This window comes from Muscardinus avellanarius (assembly GCF_963383645.1).
Source record: "Muscardinus avellanarius genome assembly, chromosome: 1".
Taxonomy (NCBI): domain Eukaryota; kingdom Metazoa; phylum Chordata; class Mammalia; order Rodentia; family Gliridae; genus Muscardinus; species Muscardinus avellanarius.
Genome location: NC_137786.1, coordinates 62,734,605 through 62,759,649, shown reverse-complemented (window position 1 = coordinate 62,759,649; position 25,045 = coordinate 62,734,605). Strand labels below are relative to the sequence as shown.

Below are 25,045 nucleotides of genomic sequence, written 5' to 3'. Positions count from 1 at the left end.
CCAGACTTTAACATAATCTTATAAACATGTATCTTTGGTAAAAAAAAAAAAAAAAAAAATTGTGGGAGCAGTTATTAGGTATTGAGTACCACCTAAGTGCCAGACTCCAAAATGAAAGAGATGAAGTAGAAAGGAAATCTGGGAAAATCACATGGTAAAACCTGGTATCTCTGGGCTTTTGTTTTGAAAAGGAAGTCAAGCAGTAGTACTAACCACGACTGCTGGAACATCCAGCCCACCAGCCCAGAAGCACCGGCAAAAATTCCTACCTACCGTATAGGTCTTCTACCCACAGAATGGCCCTGGGATTGTCCAGTATGAGTGGAAAATATAGAACAAATTGCAAAAAGGACACATGGGGACATACTAAGAGAAAATATCCACAAGGTTAACCTGCCACAGCTGGGGAAAGTGGTGAGATTCCACCCAGGCCATGGAATTATGGGTAGTTGTTCTCACTCCTTATGATTTCCTATGCTTTCCAAATTGTCCACAATGAGGCTGCGTTACTTTTATGATTAAAAACACCTAATATAAGCCGGGCGTGGTGGCGCACGCTTGTAATCCCAGCACTGGGGAGGCTGAGACAGGAGGATCACGGTTTGCAAACAGCCTCAGCTACTTAGTAAGTATCTCTGCAACTCAGTGAGACCAGGTTTCAAAATAAAGAATAAAAAATAGGGCAGGGAGTGTAGCTCAGAGGTCGAATGCCCCTGGGGTCCATCCCCAGACCCACAAAAATAAATAAATAAATAAATAAATAAATAAATAAATACAAACACCTAACATAAAGTAAAATAAACATAAAGTAAAATAACAGCACTACTTCAGAAAGTACAAACATAAAATGTGTGATTCTAAACAAGAGTAGGGTGAATTAGGGAGGTGTGGAGATGTGGAGCGAACCAACTGTGTGTAAAGACAAAAAAGGAAAGGAGTGAGGGAGATAAAGTGCAGACCTGAGTTCCCTCTCCAGAGGGAGGGAGGGAGGGAGGAGAGAGAGAGAGGGGGGGGAGAAAGAGAGAGAGAAAGAGAGGAGAGAGAGGAGGAAGAAAGCGTGAAAGAAAGAAGGAAAGAAAATTACTTAAGATTTTTTTTTTAGGGGAGTACTGGAGGTGGAACCCAGAGGCATTCTACCTCCAAGCTACACCCCAGCCCTTATTATTTTGAAACAGGGTCTCACTAAGTTATTGAGGGCTTCAATAAGTTGCTGAGACTGGCCTCAAGCCTGAGATCCTCCTGTCTAAGCCACCTAAGTACCAGAAAACACACCACCATGCCCAGCTAATATGGTAAATTATGTAATATGTATTTACCTTGATAAAAGTTTAATTAAAATTTGAAAAACAAGCCAGGCATGGTGGCGCACGCTTGTAATCCCCGCGCTTGGGAGGCAGAGACAGGAGGATCGCGCAGGTTCAAAGCCCGCCGCGCACGCTGGCTTAGGAGACCCTGTTTCCAAAAATGAAAATGTAAAAATAGGTCTGGGAGTGTAGCCCGGAGGTAGAAGGGCTTCCAGGAACCCCAGTAACACCAAAAAAAAAAAAAAAAAAAAAATTGAAAAACAAGCTTCAAACATATAAGCTGGGCTGTTTTTCTGACATTGAAAATGCAGTGCTTCTCCAGGTTGAACCCATTTCCTGGATGGGATGCTAATGTTGCTGCTTGTGCTTACAGCCACTTGGATGAACAGAAAAGGCTCAGGGCAATTACCTTGTCCACAGTCTTCAAGTCACAGCCCGCCTTCAGCAGAGTTTCTACCAGTTCTACATTCCCAAGATCAGCAGCTACGTGCAGAGGGGTCTGCTGCCTCTGCCAGGAGAGATTTTTTAAATGTAATGAAAGCATATTAAGGAGGGAGGAAAACTTGCAGAATGGAAAGACGAAGGGAAAGGGGAGGTGTGCTATCGAGGCTTAAGGGAAGGGGTGCAGTCTAATGTCTTTACCTGACTGCAGGGAACAGGTCTCTTTGTTTGTGGTGTTAGGAATTGAATCTAGGGGCACTCTCCCACTGAGTTACATCCTCAGCTGTTTATATTTTATTTTGAGACAGGGTCTCACTAAGTTGCCCAAGCCAATCTCAAACTTGCAATTCTCCTGCCTCAGCCTCTGAGTAGCTGGGACAAGAGATGTGTGCCACCAAGTCTTAGGCAGTATTATTTTTAATAGTGAAAAATTGAGAGGAAGGTACAGATTTAACAAGGAGACATTAGATAAGTTAGGGTACATCTTGTATAGTGAAACAGTAGGAAAACATTAGAAATTGTTACCTTTTGGGGGAACTGTTTCCAGGGACCTCTGTTAGGCTCCCAGAAACTTCCCATCGCCGCCGGTTCTTGTTCTGAACCAGGATCGATATACACTAGTCTGAACTATTACCAAAAACTTAAATGAGTTTTTTATTACAAAGATAGAAATGTAAGAAAAATTTTACATCCCTATAATATTCCCGAGATAGTACGGGGGCGGGGGGGTGACCCAAAACGAAGTCACCCACAATTCTGTTACAGTTGTAACTGTTATGATGCCATTAGAAAGAGGGAAAGATAGCTGGGTGTGGTGGCGCACGCTTGTAATCCCCGCGCTTGGGAGGCGGAGACAGGAGGATTCCGCAGGTTCGAAGCCAGCCGCGCTGGCTTAAGAGACCCTGTTTCCAAATAAAATATAAAAATAGGTCTGAGAGTGTAGCCCGGAGGTAGAAGGGTTCCATTCCTAGTACCACCAAAAGAAAAAGGAAAAAAGAAAGAGGGAAAGATAGAGTTTAGAGTAAAGCATCACTGGATTATACACTAAAAAAGTGATCATTATTATGTTACATGCATTTTACCACAGTAAAATATTACTTCAAAGATTATATACAGAACCAGGCATGGTGGCACACGCTTGTAATCCCCGCACTTGGGAGGCTGAGACAAGAGGATCGCACAGGTTCGAAGCCAGCCTCAGCAACTTAGTGAGACCCTGTTTCCAAATAAAATAGAAAATTGGTCTGGGAGTGTAGCCCAGAGGTAGAAAAGCCCCTAGGTTCTACCTCCAGTAACACACACACACACACACACACACACACGATTATATACAGAGCTGAGAATATAGCTCAGTGGCAGAATGCTTGCCCAGTACATGTGAGGTTTCATCCCCCAACACCATATATACATATACAAAAAGATTATTTTTACAAATAAAGAATATTTATGGTATAATGTTAAAGACCTTGGGGGGCAACACTATGCCTAGCTGAGTTTGATTTCATTTAAAGAAGCATGTGGAGAAAGAGAAGGAAATACATCAATAATATTAACAATGGTAATGTCTAGATATGGGAGTTAAAGGTTATTTTATTGCCTTTTTAATGATTTTCTCTGTTTTAAAAATGTCCACATCCTAATATATAAAGGATTCAAGACTTCTCATTTCTTTCTGGAACAATCAGTTTGCTATTGAGAGAATGACACTGTTACAAAAGAAATATGTGAAATCACAAGGAAATCACTCATTTTAAGTTCCCACAGGAAAGAATGCTGATGTGAATACTAGGCCAGAAAGGGCCTTGGATGTGATGTAGCCCAATCCCTTAATCAGAGAGAGAAAGCAACTTATCCTGGGTCACAGAGATGAGCAATGTCAAAAAGCACAGGGCTCTTTCTACCAAAACACAGGCCAACTTATTTGAGGAGTTGGCCTGATGATCGGAAAGCACTTATTAGAGCGAGGCACCATGTCACACACAGTACTCAGGAGGCTGAGACAGGATCGCGGGTTCTCAGCCAGCCTCAGCATCTTAGCGAGGCCCTCTGCAACTTAGTGAGAGATCCTGTTTTAAATAAAGACGAAAAGCCGGGCGTGGTGGCACACGCTTGTAATCCCTGCGCTTGGGAGGTGGAGACAGGAGGATCGTGCTGGTTTGGAGCCAACCTCACTGGCTTAAGAGACCCTGTTTCCAAATAAAAAAATATAAAATAGGTCTGGGGGTGTAGCCTGGTGGTAGAAGGGCTTCCGGGAACCCCAGTACCACCAAAAAACAAGAATGAAAAATAAAAAATAAAGACAAAAATAGAGCTCAGAGATAGAATGCCCCTGGGTTCAGTCCCCAGAACTGCAAAAAAGCACTTATTAATGATTCACCTGTAGATGGCAGTGTGCCCCTCAGGAGGCTGGTCACCCAAGACATCACACTTAAACTGACAAATGGTCTATATCCCAACATGGAACAGGGACACAAGAGTAATGATGTATCAGATAGCAAATTTAGCAAGACCAAGTTTCAAAAAAAAAAAAAAGGGGATGTGGGTATAGTTAGAGGTAGAATTCCCCTGGGCTCAATCTCCACCAGTATTAAAAAAAAAAAAAACATCCCCCACCTTTTTTTTTAGAACAGGAAAACCTTAAATATGTTGTAATTCTCACTATAATACAATAACTCTTGCTAACACTTTGGTGTGTTTCCTGTCTCCTGGGTTTTATATCAGTATTGTCCAAATGAGATTTTTTTTTTTTTTTTTTTGCTGAGTCTGGCCTCTAACCTTTGATCCTCCTGTCTCAGCCTCACAAGGAATGGGATTACAAGTATATGCCACCATGTCTGGCTCGAACAAGAAGTGTGAAGTGGTAACGTAGAATTCTATTTCTGGATGACCAGCCTAACCAACGCTCCTCCCTACACTGGATCCAGCCAGCTCAGTGAAAACCAAACCACGCATGAGCACAATGCTGTGTATGCAGCAAACGTTCTGGCCATCAGAAAAGAGTCAGGCAGCTGGGCATGGTGGCGCACGCTTATAATCCCCGCGCTTGGGAGGTGAAGACAGGAGGATCGCGCTGGTTCGGAGCCAGCTTAAAAGACCCTGTTTCCAAATAAAAATAATTTAAAAAATAGGTCTGGGAGTGTAGCCTGAAGGGTCCGAGAATCGCCCACCAACCCAAATATTGAAGGACTCACAAGAAATGTAAAATGCAAGCGAGGTTTATTGTGCTGCAGCTCTGTCCCGGCTAACCAGGGGTCGAATTTCAACACTAAATGGTAGAGGTTCGACCCCTCCCCACTCCACACTCTGAATTTTATAACCCTACACGAGGGAGTGGTTACACACGTCAGAGCCCGCCAAAAGTTCGAGCCCCCCAACCTTAGAATACAACCAATCAGATACAAGGACAAACAAGTACAACCAATAATTTTAAAACATGCATCCACACACGTCAGAGCCTGCTCTGCCTTTCCCACCCACCTTGGCTGGGCCAGGCTTATCTCTGCACTGAAGAATCTGCCTGGAGAGCAGATTAGCCTGGCCTTGTTTGCTGATCTAGCTCAGAGATATGGGGATGGGGTCCCATTTACAAAGACCTTGGCCTGCAAGCTGGAGATTAGAGGCTTTGACCTTGTGGGTCCCCTACCCTCATCCTTGAATCCTGCAACCTGGGCAGCTGGGCTTATGGATCTTCATTCTATTTCCAATCCTACCTTACTTCTATATCTTAACTCTGTATTTTAATACCTTATTTCTAATCCTAATATGGAAGAAGACTTCTCTAGTTAACTTCTCATACTGGGGGGAAAGCGCTTCTTCCAGCCTGCTTTCCAGCACCCCTACAAGCCTAGAGGTAGAAGAGTTTCCAGGAACCCCAGTACCACCAAAAAAAAGAAAGAAAGAAAGAAAGAAAGAAAGAAAGAAGAAGAAAAGAAAAGATTCAGGCATCAATATGGTTGATATGTAGGCATATTTAATAACAAAAGGGTTCCCCTCACCTACCCACTCATTTGAGATAGTAAAAGGCACGGGAGGGAGAAGATTCTAAATGGGGAGGGAAGAGATGGAAATAGACATGAGTCTACATGAGGGTCATGGCAAAAATTAACTCAGATGGAGTAGGAGGAGACCACAGAGATCTGAGTTGTGTTCTGGTTTCAGGGAGGGTGGGGGAGGGCCACATGGTGGGTTAGGAGAAGCATGCCCACTGCAGCATGGCATCTTCTTAAACCAGAAGGTGCAGCTGATGGTCCCATCTTGAAAGGTTTCTTTTCTTCACTCCCTGCATGGCCTGGAAGAGGGCAGCTCAGCCCCGAGAGCGGCCTGGGCCTGAGGGGACAGTGCCGCCTCCGCCTCTATCTCCAGCCAGTAGGGATTGTTTTTGTGTGGCATTAGATTCTGTCCAGCTGATTGAATTCCCTGAGCTGTCTTTATTCCAAGAGGTCTCTCTTGCCTTCAGGCAAAGGCAGGCACATTTACAGTCTCTAATGTAGAAACAAAGCTTCTGTATACTGGAGAAGGGCTCCCTGCCAAGAACAACATCTCACACTGAGCCAGTGGCTTTTGATTTAAAGAGCCTCTGGCAATTTACCTCCATGCTGCTGTTTATCAAAAGTGCCAGCCAATGATCAGAGTATAAACAAATTAATAGAATGCACAGGAGCTTTCAATATTTTAGTCCCTGCCCTCTTGTCTTTTACATTATTATTTTAAGTATTTTTAATTCTACAAATATTTTTAAACAAATTTTTTATTGAACATAAATGGTATACATTTAAACTATATTTGGTGCCCTCTCCCTCCCCCGCCCCTGTTTTCCCTTCCCCCCCTCTCACCAATGGTTGACCAGGTTAACCATGTCATATTCATAATTTTACACATATTCAGATATAGACCCACATTAATCAAGATCAGCCTTCCTTGTCTCCTATCTTTCCATTCAAACTTTGCTGATATTTCCCCTCCATTATCTGGAGTCCCACTGGTACAGATTGTGAGATTTGTGGAAAAAATAATAAGTGCCAGCTACACCTGTTACATGTGCAGCAGTTTGATCAAGCAGGATCTGATCCCCAGTTGAGCTTCTGTGAAACAGTTGAAGGGTGAGCACGGGGGTGTGGTGGGAGTTGCAGAAAAAGAAGTGGGAGGATGCACATAATCCTCCCAGGAATTTTTAATGCACCCTGGACTTGATCGGGACTCACTATCAGCACACGCCATGTTGAAACATAACAAGACTCTCACGTTCTGATTTGCCTGGCTTACCTGATTTAAGATGTCAATATCATGCTGGGCACTTAATAAGCTGTTCACAACTGCGATACGGTTGTTGGTAACTGCTAAATGAAGAGGGGACTCCTTCGGCTGCAGGAAAAATAATAGAAAATTCAAATCCAAAAGATTCTGGTTCCATCATTCCAATCACAAAGCAACTCACTTCAGCAGACCTCTCCTGGTGACCTCCAGGGTACGGAAGCTGCCCATCCTGTCGGTGGCCGCAGAGTAAGAGCTCCGCGGTCACTGTCACAGGAGGCCTGAGTGAGTCGTTAAGGAGCTACAGCCTGAGCTCCCACTCTGCACCAGCCTCTTTTCAGAGTGCTGGGGATTTAGTGGTAAACAGAGCTCATTCTCAGAAATGGTCCGCTCTGGTGGGGCTAGCAAATGCTATTTTTTTTTAAGAAGTCACATAAATATATGACTACAACATATGATAAGTGTTTCAAGGACCTGTGTGGGGTGGGGAAAGGGTTGACCTTTCCCCAAGGACAGAGAAGGCTCTTCTTAAGAACTGACAGAGAGCAAATCTGGATAAGGAAATATTAGACGGGCTGCACTGCAGACTTTTTCAGAGCCTTCAAAAAGCAAGACGGCAGAGCAGCCATGAAAGGTGCGCACATTCAGAATTTCCTGAATTGATGTGTCTTAGAGCCTTCCCTCTCTTCAGTGTCTTAGAGGACTGGTGTCCCCTTTTATTCAGGGGTGGCAGTTCTGGGGTTCAGCCCTCCTGCCTCTATACAGTCCAGGCACAAAGTACTTACCAAGCCCTTTGCAAACTGATCTCTGACCTCCTACTCTGTGGCTACCCTACCTGTCTCCCTGGCCACACCTGTGCCTGGAGCCTTAGCCCCTCTGGCTCAGCGCGCCCTGGCTTCTTACCAGCTCTGCCAGGCTGCAGAGCCCACCTCCACCAGCACAAGCTTCGCCTCATCCCACCCAGCTGCACTGGCCTGGAAAGGCCCAAGACACATCTCCAGGAGGAGAGAAGGCAACTGGGAGGAGGGGAGAGAGAGGATGCCATGAAGGGAAGAGGCAGGAGCAGTTACAGCATGAGGGAGGGAGGTGAGGAGTGGGAGACAGAGGCGTGTGGGTGTGAGGCTATGCAGGTCAGTAGTGGCACTGGGAGCAGCCCAAGGGGAGAGGGGACACAGATGTGTGCGCAGGTGGCGGTTAGGACAGCACAGCGTTGCTCAGGCACAACGGATTATATTACTAATAAGCATGAATTGGGCACATTTTACACAGTCTCACAATGGCACTTACTTCCCCCCAGCAGTTTATAGTGTTTTTTGCTTTTTTTTTTAAGTTTTAGTGTGTGTGTGTGTGTGTGTGTGTGTGTGTGTGTGTGTGTGTGTTATGCTGGGGATTGAACTCAGGGCATTCCCAGTTCTTTCTTTCTTTCTTTCTTTCTTTCTTTCTTTCTTTCTTTCTTTTTTTTCTTTTTTTTCTTTTTCTTTTTTTTTTTGGTGGTACTGGGGTTTCTGGAAGCCCTACTACCTCCAAGCTACACTCACAGACCTATTTTATACTTTTTTTTTTAATTTTCAGAAACAGGGTCTCTTAGCCGGCACGGCTGGCTTCAAACCTGCGCGATCCTCCTGTCTCCGCCTTCCAAGTGCGGGGATTACAAGCGTGCGCCACCACGCCTGGCAGTTCTTTTTATAATTTTTGTTTTTAAACAAGGTCTCCCTAAGTTGTTGAGTATCTCATTAAGCGGCTGAGGCTGACCTTGAACCTGTGATCCTCCTGTCTCAGCCTCCCAAACACTGAGATTACAGGCATTTGCCACCATACCCAGCCGGTTTATACTATTTCAAACACTAGGTTAACTAATAGCTTTTCCAAGTTTTTTTCAATAACCACGTCCTTGACAATCATCCCAGCATCAGACCTTTCTACATGAGGCATGAGTGTCAGTAACTCCTGCAAGACCATGGGGTAGTGACACAGGGACATGGCAGAGACTGGCCTTAACCCAGACCTCCCAACTCCATCTGCACAGGCTGCTTCTCAGGGACGGGGGAGACGACGTAGAGAGGAGGCAAGAGTTTTTCCAGCACACAGAGGAAGAGGCCAAGAGGGGCCCGGTGGTGCACAGGGTTGAGGAGCTCAGGGGCTATCTGAGGGCAAGCAAGGGAGGAAGAACAGGGGCTGAGGGCATGGCTGGGCTCAATCCAAAGGGAGGCTGTGTAGGTCTCCTGTACTTAAAAATAACCTTCTCTGCTGAGCAGTATGTATGAAAAATGAGGACGCATCCCCCATCTGAAAGAAGCAGGGGTGTCCTTGCCAGGGCCACCCACCTTGCAGGGCCCAGCTCCCCCTGAGAAGCAGGAAATATCCTTGGACTGAACCAGGTAGGTGCTGAGCCAATTTCCCTAACTCCATGCTCCAAAAGCTATCAGACATGGTTCATATCACATCCCTTCCTTCAAGTCAGCGCAATAAATACTAATGGCTTAGCAAGATCAGAGGAAATAATATCCTCACAGGAGAAATGAAAACACACTGGAAAATAGAGGAATGTTTTCTTGTCTTATTCCAGCACAGTGAACCTTTGTTGAGTCCACCAAAGCCCATTCCAACTGCAGCAAGCCCAAATCAGTAGAAAGGATTGACTTTCAAAAGAAAAGCAGGATGGTTTGGTAAAGAGGGAAAATGATCGCTCTCCCTCAGATTCAGGGCGGTTGCCTTTCAACCCTGACTGATGGGATTGCTAGAGGAGTCGTAGCACCTCTAGATTGGTAAGAAAGCTTCCCCGTAGCAAAAACAAATGTTTCAAATGCAAAGATTTTGTTTCGCTCAAGAACTTCAAAGACCTTCTATAATTCATCCCTTGGATTTTATTTCTCAAGATTAAGACTCAGCCTCCAAAAGAAGTCAGTGAGCCTTCCCAGAAAGAATATCTCCCTTGTGAAGCATCGCACCCCCACCTGTATCCGCCAGGGGCATCTCCCTGGCACTGCCAGCCTCGCGGCGTCAGGACTGACCAAAGCCCGTGTTCACTGAAATAGACTCACTTCCATCTTCTGGTGCAGATCCACATTCTCACCGAGAAGAAAGTCCACAAGGGAAGCGTGGCCATTCCGAGTCGCCATCTGCAAAGCAGTGATATTGAGCTGCAAAAGACAGATGGAGAGGGCGAGGAGGGTCCCCGTTACAGTCAGCGTGCTGGTGGGTGGTAATCAGTTAGTGCAACGCGTAACACAACTATCAGAAAAAGGAAACCCAATGTGTCTCCAATTATTTGGGGAGGCTGTTATTTCAAAGTATCCCCTTCTTTAAAGTATTGGAGTTGAGTCGTGCATAGTAGTACACGTTTGTAATCCCAGCATTTGGGAGGCTAAAGCAGGAGGATCCTGGTTGGCGGACAGCCTCAGCTACTGAGTGAGGCCCTTTGCAACTCAGTGAGACACTGTTTCAAAGATTAAAGAATAAAAAATAGGGCTGGGGATGTAGCTCAGAGGTAGAATGTCCCTGGGCTCCACCCCAGTACCACAATAAATAAATAAATAAATAAATAAATAAATAAATAAATAAATAATGTCAGAGTTCCAGGAAATATACGTACAATGGAGTGATTGTGTCCTCCCAAAATTCCATAGTGAAATCCTAGTCGCAATGCCAGCGTATTTGGAAGTTGGGCTTTTTGGAAGCCATGAGGTTAAGAGAGTAGAGCCCTCATAAATGGGATTGTGCCCTTATAGGAAAAGGCCAGGCCAGTGGTGTGCACCTCTAATACCAGTGCTTGGGAATCTGTGACAGGAAGATCGTAGGTTTGAGGCCAGCATGCAGTAATTTAGAAAGACCCTGTCTATCAGACATGGTTCAAATCACATCCCTTCCTTCAAGTCAGCGCAATAATACTAATAATAATAGCTATTATTAGCCCTATTTTATAATATTTCATTTAATATTAAAAAATAATATATTTCAGAAGCAGAATGCCTATGGGTCCAATCACCAGTACCACAAACAAAACAAAATTGAAGAAAAATAAGAGAAGGCCAGGGGTCAGCCCCAGTCTTCTTTCTGCCATATGACAACACAGCAAACAGACAGCTCTCTATGAACAGGAAGAGGGCCTGCACCAGAACGTGGCCCTGCTAGCTCCCCGATATCAGACTTCCAACATCCAGAACTCTGAGAAACAGGTGTTTGCTATTTGATGTTATTTTCTTCTAGCTTGATATTTTCTTAAAGCAACATGACCTAAGACACAATGCCACAGGTAACTATGAGTTCGATCTCTGTTCCCAGAGGTATGAATTGGATTAGAACTAAGTCTTCTCTCTATGCTCCCCATCAAACCATTCCTTGAGCCAGAATAGGTGGCTTGGTGTGGCCTCAGGAAGTGCCTTGAAGGAGCTGGCATGGTGGCACATACCTGTAATCCCAGGTACTTGGGAGGCTGAGACAGGAGGATTGCAGGTTCAAGGTCAGCCTCAGAAACATAGCAAGAGTTTGTTTCAAAATAATAAAGTAAAAAGGGCCGGGGATATAGCTCAGAGGGAGAATGCCCCAGAGTTCAATACCCAGTACAGAGAGACAGAGAGAGACAGAGAGAGAGAGGAGAGAAGAAGAAGAAGAAGAAGAAGAAGAAGAAGAAGAAGAAGAAGAAGAAGAAGAAGAAGAAGAAGAAGAAGAAGGAGGAGGAGGAGGAGGAGGAGGAGGAGGAGGAGGAGGAGGAGGAGGAGGAGGAGGAGGAGGAACAAAAGAGAAGACAGAAGAGGAAGAAATGAGAAATGACTCCGTGTTTTCCTGCCTCTCTGTTTACCCACAGCTCTCCTCTTTCCAGGCATAGTTTCCAAGTTTAGCAGGATCTACACTTGTGAAGCACTTCCCTGCTGTGCTTTTACTCAAGGGCTTTAGCCCCCTCCTTCACTCTGCTTTCAGCTGCCCCCACCTGCTCTCTGTCCCCACTCAGTGCCCAGCTAGATGGCATCCTGCCCAAGGGCAAGACAGATTCTTGATTACCCTTGAACTTCCAGCCAGCCCAGCATGCTACCTTGTAATAATAAAAGTCAATGACTATATTGTTGACTGATTAGTTATCAGATTGGCACAAAGTGGTCTCAGGTACTCCATATAAGGGAACTATAGAAAACTGCTCGCCCCAAATGGAGGTATTGATACCCCATCCCATACGCTCTGCAGCAGTATGACTTTGCCACACACCCGTAAAGACATGAGGGCTTGTTGCTTCACTCCCTTGAACCTGGATGGACCCCGTAACTGCTTTGATCAATAGAATATGGCAGAAGTGATATTGTGCAGTTCTGAGCCAGGTGGCCTCTGCTCTCTGCCTCTTGTCATTGCTTCTTCCTCTTGGAAGTTCAGCTACCATAACATAAAAAGGCTGACTTACACTGAGAGGTTGGTGCTCTTGGTAGGAGCCCAGCTGATAGCTGGCATTGACCGCCAGGCATGTAAGTGAGTCATCTTGGACACCTAGCTTAAAAAAGCCTTTAAATGGTGAGTCCTAGCCAACATCTGCCTGCAACCACATAGCAAACCCTGAGTCAAAATCTCTCTGCTGAGCCAAATCAATCCACTGTGAAATTTGTCAGATTTGAAATGGAGTCACTTTTGTTGAGCCCTAATGAATAAATAAAGCCAGGAGATTGTGAAGAAGGAGAATCTCATGCATGTATTCCTAATAAAAACAACTGTCCACTAAAGGCTGCCTGGCCCACAACCTTGCACAAAGACCACTGCAATCCTACACAAAAAATACTTCTGCAAGGACATCTGACTAGCAACTGTTTAACCTTGGACTAAAGCCACCCTCCAGTTTATCCTTGTAAAGCTTATCCTAGAGATTATCATTTCAAACTATCTTAAGTAATCCTCCACTTTTTTGCCTTTAAAAACTTCCCCTGGAGCTGGGTGTGGTGGCCCACGCTAGTAATCCCCGCGCTTGGGAGGCTGAGACAGGAGGATAAGCCAGCCTCAGCTATTTAGTGAGGCTCTCAGCTATTTAGTGAGACCCTGTTTCCAAATAAAGTATAAAATAGGTCTGGGAGTGTAGCCCGGAGGTAGAAAAGCCCTTGAGTTCCACCCTCAACACACACACACACACACACACACACACACACACACACACAAAAGATTAAAAAATAGGGCTGGGGGTATAGGTTCCATTCCTAGTACCGCAAAAGAGAGAGAGAGAGAGAGAGAGAGAGAGAGAGAGAGAGAGAGAGAGAGAGAGAGAGGGAGAGAGAGAGATAGCATGGATGGATGGCTATTTTCTTTTTTTCTTTTTGTGCCACTGGGGAATGAACCCAGGGATACTCTCCCACTGAGCTATATCCCCAGTCCTTTTTATTTTTATTTTGAAATGGGATATTGCTAAGTTGCTGAGGCTGACCTCAAACCTGCAATGCTCTTGACTCAGCCTCCCAAGCATGAGGATTGCAGGCATGTGCCACAGCACCCAGCTTGGATGGCTATGTTCTAGTGAGCCAAGAAAGCCTTCTTGGGCAGGAAGACATTTAGACAGAGATCAGAATAGTAAGAAGCACCCCCTCTAGGAAATCTGAGGCCACCTCAGAAACAAATTTCAGAAGAATTCAAAGCCAGACTCCTACAGTCACTGCAGCTGAGGGAGTCTGCAGCCTTCGACCCATGAAGCACTGCAGTGGGTATGTGAGCCTCACAGACTCTTCAAGAGGCAAAGAAACATGCAAAACCCAAAACAAAAAAATTATTGGTTCCAAGATACTAAAAATAACCCATAAAATTGAAGTGAATAAATATTTAATTGGCACTCATACTTCATTGATTGTTAAATGTAATATCCATAAAATATTCATTACATTTTGTAAACAGTCTGTAGGTTACATTTTTCACCTTCTTCAAATTTCAAATTATGCATACAGAGTTCTAAGAAACCACAGTCAATCATAAGCTAGGTAATTTTATTATAGTCAAATAATATACAAGCAAAAATAAAATAGCCTTTGAGTAATTAAAAGCAAAAAGTGTATTTTAAAGTGGATTATTTTAAAAATTAATTATTTTTTTTTTTTATTTTTTATTTTTTTTTTTTTAACAATTTTTTTTATTGAACATAAATAGTATACATTTACACTATATTTGGTGCCCTCTCCCCCCGCCCCCGTTTTCTCCCCCCCCCCCACCAATGGTTGGCCAGGTTAACCATGTCTTATTCATAATTTTACACATGTTCAGGTGAAGATGCTCCTTAATCAAGATCGGCCTTTCTCCTCTCCTATCTTTCCATTAAAACTTAGCTAGTATTTCCCCTCTAATATCTGGGGTCCTACTGGTATCCTTTGTGTTTTCTAGTTTGGGCATATTAGAGGAAACATGTGTATCTTCTCCTTCTGTGCTTGGCTGATCTCACTTAACATGATGCTTTCCAGGGCTTTCCATCTTCTTGCAAATGATAAAATTTTGTTCTTCTTTATGGCTGAATAGAATTCCATTGTGTGTATTTCCCACAGTTTTGCTATCCATTCATCTGTTGATGGTGATCTGGGTTGGATCCATATTTTGGCTATTACAAATTGTGCTGCTATGAACATAGGTATGCATATGTTGCTGTATTTCTCTGAATTCAACCCTTTTGGAAAGATACCCAGGAGTGGTATAGCTGGATCATATGGTGGATCTATTCCCACTTTTCTTAGGAATCTCCACACAGATCTCCATAGTGGCTGAACTAGTTTGCACTCCCACCAACAGTGTAAAAGAGTTCCTCTTTCCCCACATCCTCGCCAGCATTTGTTGTTGTTTGATTTCTTTATGCTTGCTACTCTCACTGGGGTTAGATGGAGTCTCAGTGTAGTTTTGATTTGCATCTCCCTGATGGCCAGTGATGAAGAACATCTTTTCATGTATCTATTAGCCCTTTGTATCTCTTCTTTTGTGAAGTGTCTATTTAGTTCATTTGCCCATTTCTTGATTGGGTTGTTTGTTTTGTTGGTGTAGAGCCTTTTGAGCTCTTTGTATACTCTGGATATTAGCCCCCTATCAGAATGGTGGCTGGTAAAGATCCTTTCCCATTCTGTAGGCTTCCTCTTTAGGTTATTGATAGTTTCCTTTGAGGAGAAGAAACTTTTTAGTTTAATGTTATCCCACTTGTTTATTCTTGCTTTAATTTCCTGAGCTTTGGAGGTTTTGTTGAGAAAGTTACTGCCTGTGCCAATATGTTGTAGTGTTGAACCTATGTTCTCCTCTACTAACTTCACCGTCTCAGGTCTAATTTCTAAGTCTTTGATCCATCTTGAGTTGATTCCTGTGTTAGGTGAGATATAGGGGTTTAGATTCATCTTTTTACAAATGGCTAGCCAGTTCTCCCAGCACCACTTGTTGAAAAGGCTGTCTTTTCTCCAGCGTATGTGTTTGGCCCCTTTGTCAAAGATTAATTGACTAAAGATGTGTGGGTTTGTTTCTGTATCTTCTATTCTAATCCACTGGTCAGTATATCTGTTTTTGTGCCAGTACCATGCTGTTTTTACTACTATTGCTCTATAGTATAGTTTGAAGTCTGGGATTGTAATGCCTCCTGCGTGTTTCTTGTTATTGAGAATTGCTTTGGCTATTCTAGGTCTTTTCTTTCTCCATATGAAGTTCATGATTGATTTTTCTAGGTCTCTGAAGAATGTCACTGGTATTTTAATGGGAATTGCATTGAACCTATAGATCAGTTTTGGCAGAATGGCCATTTTGATGATATTTATTCTGCCTATCCATGAGCACGGGAGATCTTTCCATCTTCCAAGGTCTTCTTCTATTTCTTTCTTTAATGTTTTATAGTTTTTGTTGTAGAGGTCTTTTACATCTTGGGTTAGGTTTATTCCTAGGTATTTTATTGGTTTTGAGGTTATAGTGAATGGAATTGTTGTTTTTGTTTCCTTCATTGTGGATTCGTTGTTGGCATAAAGAAAGGCCACTGATTTCTTTAGGTTGATTTTGTAACCTGCGACTTTGCCGAATTTGTCGATCAGCTCCAGAAGTCTTTTGGTTGAGTTCTTTGGGTCTTCCAGGTAAAGGATCATGTCATCTGCGAATAAGGATAATTTCACTTCCTCTCTTCCTATGTGGATTCCTTTGATTTCCTTCTCTTGTCTGATTGCTGCAGCAAGAGTCTCAAGGACTATATTGAAAAGGAGAGGTGAAAGTGGGCATCCTTGTCTTGTTCCTGACTGTAGCGGAAATTCTTGCAGTTTTTCCCCATTCAATATAATGTTGGCTTTGGGTTTGCAGTATATTGCCTTGATGATGTTGAAGTACTTTCCTTCTATCCCAATTTTTTGCAGTGTTTTTAACATAAATGGGTGTTGGATTTTGTCGAATGCTTTTTCAGCATCTATTGCTATGATGATGTGGTTTTTGTTCTTGGTTCTATTTATGTGGTGAATAACATGTATTGATTTGCGTATGTTGAACCAGCCTTGTTTTTCTGGGATGAAACCGACTTGGTCGTGATGAATTATTCTCTTGATATAGTTTTGAATGCGTATAGCTAGTATTTTGTTTAGAATTTTTGCATCTATGTTCATTAAGGATATTGGTCTGTAGTTTTCCTTTCTTGAGGTATCTTTATTTGGTTTGGGGATTAATGTGATACTGGCCTCATAGAAGGAATTTGGAAGAGTTCCATCTCTTTCAATTTCCCGGAACGTGTTATGAAGTATTGGTATTAGTTGTTCACTGAAGGTTTTGTAGAATTCAGCTGGGAACCCATCTGGGCCTGGGCTTTTCTTTGGTGGAAGAATTTTTATTGCCGTTTCTATTTCTTTGGTTGTTATTGGTTGGTTTAGGCTTGCTATGTCCTCTTGGTTGAGTGTAGGAAGGTTAACTGTGTTTAGAAATCTGTCAATTTCATCCAGGTTTTCAAATCTATTGGAGTATAAATTTTTAAAGTAGTTTCTGATAATGTTTTGAATTTCTTCACTATCTGTGGTGATATCTCCTTTTTCATTTCTAATTTTGGTAATTTGAGTTGATTCTCTTTTTCTTTTGGTTAGGTTGGCCAGGGGTTTATCAATTCTATTAATCTTTTCAAAGAACCAACTTTTTGTTTTATTGATTCTTTGAATTGTTTTTTTGTTCTCTATTTCATTTATTTCTGCTCTAATTTTGATGATTTCTCGTCTTCTGCTGGCTTTGGGAATGGATTGTTGCAGAATTTCTAGATCCTTGAGTTGTTTCATTAGGTTCTTTACTTGGTGGTTCTCCATCCTTTTTATGTGGGCACTCAATGCGATAAACTTTCCTCTTAGTACTGCCTTCATGGTGTCCCATAGGTTTTGGTGGGTTGTGTCTCTGTTTTCGTTTGTTTCCATAAATTTCTTTATTTCTTCCCTAATTTCTGCTCTTACCCATTCGTCATTTAGTAGTGTATCATTCATTCTCCATGAATTTGAATACTTTCTTTCGAGTTTCCTGTTGTTGATTTCTACTTTTATTCCATTGTGGTCTGAAAAGATGCATGGGATTATATTACATTTTTTGAAATTGCTGGTATTTTCTTTGTGTCCCAGGATGTGATCTATTTTGGAGAAGGTTCCATGGGCTGCTGAGAAGAAAGTGTATTCTGTAGTTCCTGGTTGAAATACTCTGAAAACGTCTATTAGGTCCATTTGGTTTATGGTTTCCTTTAGTTCTAAAGCATCTTTACTCATCTTTTGCCTCGAAGATCGATCCAGTGGTGTGAGAGGCGTATTAAAGTCTCCCAGAATTATTGTATTTGGGTCTACTTGGGATCTTATGTCCAGAAGGGTTTGTTTTACGAATGTGGTTGCACCCACATTTGGGGCATAAATATTTACTATCATTATATCTTCTTGGTGTATTGTTCCTTTTAATAAAAGGAAGTGCCCTGATTTGTCTCTTTTGATGTGTTTTATTTTAAAGTCTGTTTTGTTGGATATCAGGGTTGCTACCCCTGCTCTTTTTCGGTCACTGGTGGCATGGTATATCTTTTTCCATCCTTTCACCTTCAACCTGTGAATGTCTTTGGCTGTGAGGTGAGTTTCTTGCAGACAGCATATGTTTGGATTATGTTTCCTAATCCACATTGCCAGTCTATGTCTTTTGATTGGTGAGTTAAGTCCTTTGACATTAAGTGATATTATTGAAATATGCTTTTTGTTTTCTGCCATTTTGTGTTCTGTCTACTCTTGGGTGTTGTGATCTTTCTTCTTTACTTAAATGGCCCACTTATTAACTTCCTCTCTTCTCTGATTCTGGAGTCTGCTTCTTTTTTCTTCCTTATGATTTATTTCTTTAAGAATTTTCTCCAGTGTTGGCTTTGAATTCATGAATTTTTTGAGATTCTGTTTATCCTGAAAGACTTTGACTTCCCCATTGATCTTGAATAGTAGTTTTGCTGGATAGATTAATTTGGGCTGGAAGTTATGTTCTTCCAGGGTCTGAATCACGTCGTACCAGTCTCTCCTAGCATTCCTGACCTGGGTTGTATAGTCTGGGGTGATTCTTATTGTTTTGCCTCTATATGTCACCTGTCCTTTTGTTCTCACTGCTTTTAAGATTCCTTCCTTGGCCTCTATGCTGGTCAATTTGGTTATTATGTGGCGTGGAGTGGTTTTTCTTTGGTCCTGTCTCAGTGGAGTTCTGTATGCCTCCTGTACTTGAAGATTCAAGTCTCTTTCCATATTTGGAAAATTCTCTGAGATTATTTCCTTGAAGATATTACATATGCCCTTGGTCTGTACCTCTATCCCTTCCTCAATGCCTATTATCCGTAAATTAGGGCGCTTCATATTATCCCATAATTGCTGGATGTTTAGGTTTTGTTGCTGTAAAGATTTCTGTATATCGCTGACTGTGTTTTCGGTTTGGGATGTACTGTCTTCTAATATTGATATTCTGTTTTCCATTTCATCTAATCTTCCAGAGTTTCTTTCTATTGCTGTCTTCATTTCACTTATTGCCTCTTTCATTTCATTCCAGACCTCTTTCTGATTCTTTTTTAGTGTTTCTATTTCATCTTTAACCTCCTCTATACTTGTTTTAAAACCTTTCATCATATTGAACAACAAGATTCTGAACTCCCCTTCTTGCATTTCTAGTAGGTCAGTATTCGTGATTTCTGCTGTCTCTTCATAACTCCTGGTTCTCATATTTACAGTGTTCTCTGTCCTGTTTTTCTGATTTCTACCCATCGTTCGTGAGTAATGTGTTTAGTCAAATCTTAATATTAGGAGTTTAGGAGTATCGGCCAGTCAGCTGAGCCTTTCCAGTGTTGAAAGTGGGTGATGTGGGAGGAGCTGGGGTGATGGGTAAAGGAGTCAGATTAGGTGGAGGATATGTTAGGTTGAGAAGGACTTTAAGTATGATAAAGTAATAACTTGCTATGAATGAGAGAGAGTTAACTACTAGGACTCTTGTTGTTAGTAGAGTAGTTATGGATATAAAAAATACTTTGAGTTTTAAACCATGAGGTATATTATGGGGAAAAGTTTTGGGGGAGAAATGTATGTAGGTTAGTGTGGGAAGGTTTGTAAATAGGGATGCTGGTAGGAGCAGACAGACATAAAAAAAAAAAAAAAAAAAAAAAAATCCCCTCAAGATACCAAGACTATTATGTAATCCAAGAAAAAGGAAGGTAAACCAATCAAAGGAGGAGAATGAAAGAAAAGGAAGGAAAAGGGAAGAGAGAGGAAAAAGGAAGAGGAATAAAATAAAAGGAACTAGCAGCCGTGTGAAATAAAAAAATAAGGCAAACTATCCAATGTATATATATATAAAACAACAAGTTAAAGTAAGAGAAGTTTGGATTAAAAGAAGAAAAAAAAGAAATCAGCAATAACCATACTAAAACAAAAGCACTTTAAAAGCAAAAGAAAACATAACATCCACATTAAAAGTAAAACAAACAGTCCTCCTTATTTACGCATATGGGGTCAGGTCCATATAATATGTGCGTATCTGATTGCTTGGTAGCTTTCAGGATACCGTCCAATGTCTCTTAGTTTTCTTTGTACTCTATTTTTATCTTCTTAAGTCACTCTGGGTGTTTGGACACCTTTTTCTCCTTTAGCTGCTTTAGGTTTATGTGTCCGGGTGTCTGGTTTCACTGTTATTTGATTCTGTACAGTTCACAGATTCTGCGAAATTCTAACCTGTGGTCAGCACATCTGCACTCACCACCCTCGCCTCCAGCCTGTGCTTCCCTACAGCAGGGGTGGAGAGTGACTAAAGTGTAATTGGAACTTCCCCCTGAGGTCCTGAGCAGATTTTGTGGCCCGATGGATTTTCTTGTGTCTCTGGAAATTCCAGCTGGGCTAGCCGGTGTGGTCCCAAGATGTGCCCTGGGCAAATGAATGCTGGTTCCTGGGTGGCCACACTTACTGCCAGAGCTCTGCCTATTCCAAGAGTGCAGGCTGGATGCACTGTTAATACTGGACCCTAGTGAGAGTGGGTGCAGCTGTCTATTGCTGCTGGTATGTTCTTCCAAGGTGTATTGAGCTGTGTTCTCACTTAGAACTAAGCATCTGGCTACCAGGAGGTTGGGAATACCCCGCGGTGGGCCAGGGGTGCAGGGTAGGTGCTCAAGGGTCCAGTGTGCGGTGTCCAGCAATGGTCTCTGCGTCCCGCGGGACGTAGAGGCTGGGGGTGCCCCAAGGAGATTTCCGGGTCTCCCAGTGCTTTTGCAGCCTGGAGGGTAGGCTCTGGCAAGGTAGCAGGGGTTAGCCACAGAAGCAGGCTCCAATTTAGGAGGACAGTGTACAGGCACTGATTACTAGTAGGGGACAGGCAGGATGCGCGAGGAGAGTGCTCTGAGGCTTGAGCCCGTGGTGGGGGGTTGAGACTGCGACTGCGCACACGCTAGGACCCCAGTTACTAGGGCGCCCTCAGGTACCTGTCTTGGTGCAGGAATCCGTGTGAGTCTCTGTGCCGATGTGATCCGGTCGCTGGTGGGCAGACAGAGTTCTGGTGGGTGCTGCTCGCTGCTTAGGATGCGGTCCTAAGTCCGTTTTTATTCCCGGATTATCTTGCCGTGGAAATATCGGGCAGGCAGCTCCTTGGACAGCTGCCAAAGCAGCCCGCGGCTCAGCGTTCTCTAAAAATTAATTATTAAAAATAATTATTTAAAAGAACATTAAAGTAGAATGTGAGGGCATTTAATAATATTTGATAGAATGTAAGGTGGGGTTTTCAGTTTTTAGGACTTCAAAAAGTCCTCAAGAGGCCGGGATGAGCCGGGCGTGGTTGCGCATGCTTGTAATCCCAGCATTTGGGAGACTGAGACCGGAGGATCACGGTTCACAGACAGCCTCAGTTACTTAGTGAGGCCCTCTGCAACTTAGTGAGACCCAGTTTCAAATTAAAGAATAAAAAAACTAGGGCTGGGTGTATAGCTCGGAGGTCAAGTGCTCCCAGGTTCCATCCCCAGACCCGCAAAAAAATAAATAAATAAAGAAGCCGGGCAGCGCATGCTTGTAATCCCATAATCCCAGCATTTTGGAGGCTGAGACCAGAGGATCGTGGTTTGCAAACAGCCTCACTCAGCTACTTAGTGAGGCCCTCTGCAACTCAGTGAGACCCGGTTTCAATATGGCACAGGGTGTAGCTTGGAGATCGAATTCCCCTGGGTTCCATCCCCATACCCGAAAAAAAAAAAAAAAGCCCTCAAGAACCCGTGGCAGTTAGGCCCTGAAGAGAACCTGGCAGCCCCTCCATCTACCACAAAGAAAGGAAGCCTGCTGTCAATCGAATCTGCAATTTTATTCCAATTATCTGCTCAGAAATGACTCCAGCACCTCTCTCAAATAAAAACAACAATGTGCAGAGCAGTATATATAATACAATGTACTATCATTTATGTGGTGTCAGTGTTTATATAACTGTTTTTAGTCGTCATACTTTCCATGTAAATACATGGAAAATCCCTGGAAGACTAAGTACACTATAAATGATGTTAGTTCCAAGGAATGAAACTGAGACGTCGGGTTGGGTTAAAATATTTTCTATTGCCGGGCATGGTGGCGCATGCTTGCAATCCCAGCATTAGGGAGGCTGAGACCATAGGAGGATCTCAGTTTGCGGACAGCCTCAGCTACTTAGTGAGGCCCTCCGCAACTTAGTGAGACCCTGTTTCAAAATAAAGAATAAAAAATAGGGCAGGGGTATAGCTCGGAGGTCGAGTGCCCCTGGGTTCCATTCCCAGACCAGCAAAAATAAATAAATAAATATATAAAAATAAAAAATAAAATAAAATACTTTCTATTATATACCCTTTGGTACTAATACAATTTTTGTTATGAGTTGTTTTCATTGTAATTTATTATTAATTTTGAAAGTAAACCATCTGAAGACAAGGCTATTGCAGTGGTTAAAAGTTCAAGCATGGGGGTCAGACATCGTTCTAATGCTTGTACTGCCATTGAACAGTTGTGTGATGCCCAATGAGTTCCTTAGATTTTCTTTTTCTCTCTTTTTTTTTTTTTGTGGGTCTGGGGATGAAACCCAAGGGCATTCAACCTCCAAGCTACACCCCCTGCCCTATTTTTAATTCTTTATTTTTGAAACCGGGTCTCCCTGAGTTGCAAAGGGCCTCATTAAGTAGCTGAGGCTGTCCGCGAACTGCGATCCTCGGGTCTCAGCCTCCCGAATGCTGGGATTACATGCGTGCGCCACCACACCTGGCTTGAGTTCCTTAGCTTTTCTAAATTATAGTTGTGTTTTTTTTTTCTTTTTTTGCAGTACTGAGAATGGAACCCTGGGGCATTCTACCTCCGAGCTACACCTCCAGCCCTATTTTTTGTTCTTTACTTTTGAAACAGGGTCTCACTGAGTTGCAAAGGACCTCACTAAGTAGCTGAGGCTGTTCACAAACTGCAATCCTCCTGTCTCAACCTCCCAAATGCTGGGCTTACAAGTGTGCGCCACCACGCCAGGCTTTAAATTATAGTTTTCTAATGAAAAATAGTCTTGAGAGCCGGGCATGGTGGCGCACACTTGTGATCCCAGCGCTTGGGAGGCTGAGACAGGAGGATTGCACAGGTTCGAAGCCAGCCTCAGCTACTTAGTGAGGCTCTCAGCAACTTAGTGAGACCCTGTTTCCAAATAAAAATATAAAAAGGTCTGGGAGTATAGCCTGGAGGTAGAAAGCCCCTAGGTTCCACCCCCAGTACCACCAAAAAAAAAAAAAATAGTCTTCAGAGTTTCAAAGGCTCTTAGCACCATCACTAAATACAATTTATCCTATATTTATTTTTTTTCTTTTAACAATTTTTTATTGAACATAAATAGTATACATTTATACTATATTTGGTGCCCTCTCCCCCCACCCTCATTTTCCCTTCCCCCCTCCTACCAATGGTTGTCCAGGTTAACCATGTCATATTCATAATTTTACACATGTTCAGATGTAGACCCTCATTAATCAAGATCAGCCTTCCTCCTCTCCTATCTTTCCACTCAAACTTTGCTGATATTTCCCCTCCATTATCTGGAGTCCCACTGGTATCTTCTGTGTTTCCTAGTTTGGGCATATTAGAGGAAACATATGTACCTTCTCCTTCTGTGCTTGGCTGATCTCACTTAACATAATGTTCTCCAGGGCTTTCCATCTTCTTGCAAATGATATAATTTTGTTCTTCTTTATGGCTGAATAGAATTTCATTGTGTGTATTTCCCAAAGTTTTGCTATCCATTCATCTGTTAATGGAGATCTGGGTTGGTTCCATATTTTGGCCATTACAAATTGTGCTGCTATGAACATAGGTATGCATATGTTGCTGTATTTCTCTGAATTCAACCCGTTTGGAAAGATACCCAGGAGTGGTATAGCTGGATCATATGGTGGATCTATTCCCACCTTTCTTAGGAATCTCCACACATATCTCCATTGTGGCTGAACTAGTTTGCATTCCCACCAACAGTATAAAAGAGTTCCTCTTTCCCCACATCCTCGCCAGCACTTGTTGTTGTTTGATTTCTTTATGTTTGCCACTCTGACTGGGGTTAGATGAAATCTCAGTGTAGTTTTGATTTGCATCTCCCTGATGGCCAGTGATGAAGAACATCTTTTCATGTATCTATTGGCCCTTTGTATCTCTTATTTTGTGAAGTGTCTATTTAGTTCATTTGCCCATTTCTTGATTGGGTTGTTTGTTTTGCTAGTGTAGAGTCTTTTGAGCTCTTTGTATACTCTGGATATTAGCCCCCTATCAGAATGGTGGCTGGTAAAGATCCTTTCCCATTCTGTAGGCTTCCTCTTTAGGTTATTGATAGTTTCCTTTGATGAGAAGAAACTTTTTAGTTTGATGCTATCCCACTTGTTTATTCTTACTTTAATTTCCTGAGCTTTGGAGGTTTTGTTGAGAAAGTTACTGTCTGTGCCAATATGTTGTAGTGTTGAACCTATGCTCTCCTCTACTAACTTCACAGTCTCTAATTCTAGGTCTAATTCTAATTCACAGGTCTAATTTCTAAGTCTTTGATCCATCTTGAGTTGATTCCTGTGTTTGGTGAGATATAGGGGTTTAGATTCATCATTTTACAAATGGTTAGCCAGTTCTCCCAGCACCACTTGTTGAAAAGGCTGTCTTTTCTCCAGCATATGTGTTTGGCCCCTTTGTCAAAGATTAATTGACTAAAGATGTGTGGGTTTGTTTCTGTATCTTCTATTCGAATCCACTGGTCAGTATATCTGTTATTGTGCCAGTACCGTGCTGTTTTTACTACTATTGCTCTATAGTATAGTTTGAAGTCTGGGATTGTAATGCCTCCTCCATGTTTCTTATTGTTGAGAATTGCTTTGGCTATTCTAGGTCTTTTCTTTCTCCATATGAAGTTCATGATTGATTTTTCTAGGTCTCTGAAGAATGTCGCTGGTATTTTAATGGGAATTGCATTGAATCTATAGATCAGTTTTGGCAGAATGGCCATTTTGATGATATTTATTCTGCCTATCCATGAGCACAGGAGATCTTTCCATCTTCCAAGGTCTTCTTCAATTTCTTTCTTTAATGTTTTATAGTTTTTGTTGTAGAGGTCTTTTACATCTTGAGTTAGGTTTATTCCTA

At 42.6% G+C, this 25,045-nt stretch overlaps 1 protein-coding gene across 1 annotated transcript in view; it reads right to left on the bottom strand.

Moving 5' to 3' along the window:
* Window positions 1–25,045, bottom strand: part of ANKDD1B (ankyrin repeat and death domain containing 1B) — a gene marked incomplete at both ends in the record, with an annotated part of 72,757 nt that overhangs the window by 8,146 nt on the left and 39,566 nt on the right. Inside the window, 3 exon segments of the mRNA XM_080705205.1 lie at window positions 1,714–1,812; window positions 7,008–7,106; window positions 10,037–10,135. Of these exon segments, the coding sequence (XP_080561331.1) occupies window positions 1,714–1,812; window positions 7,008–7,106; window positions 10,037–10,135 (297 nt within the window).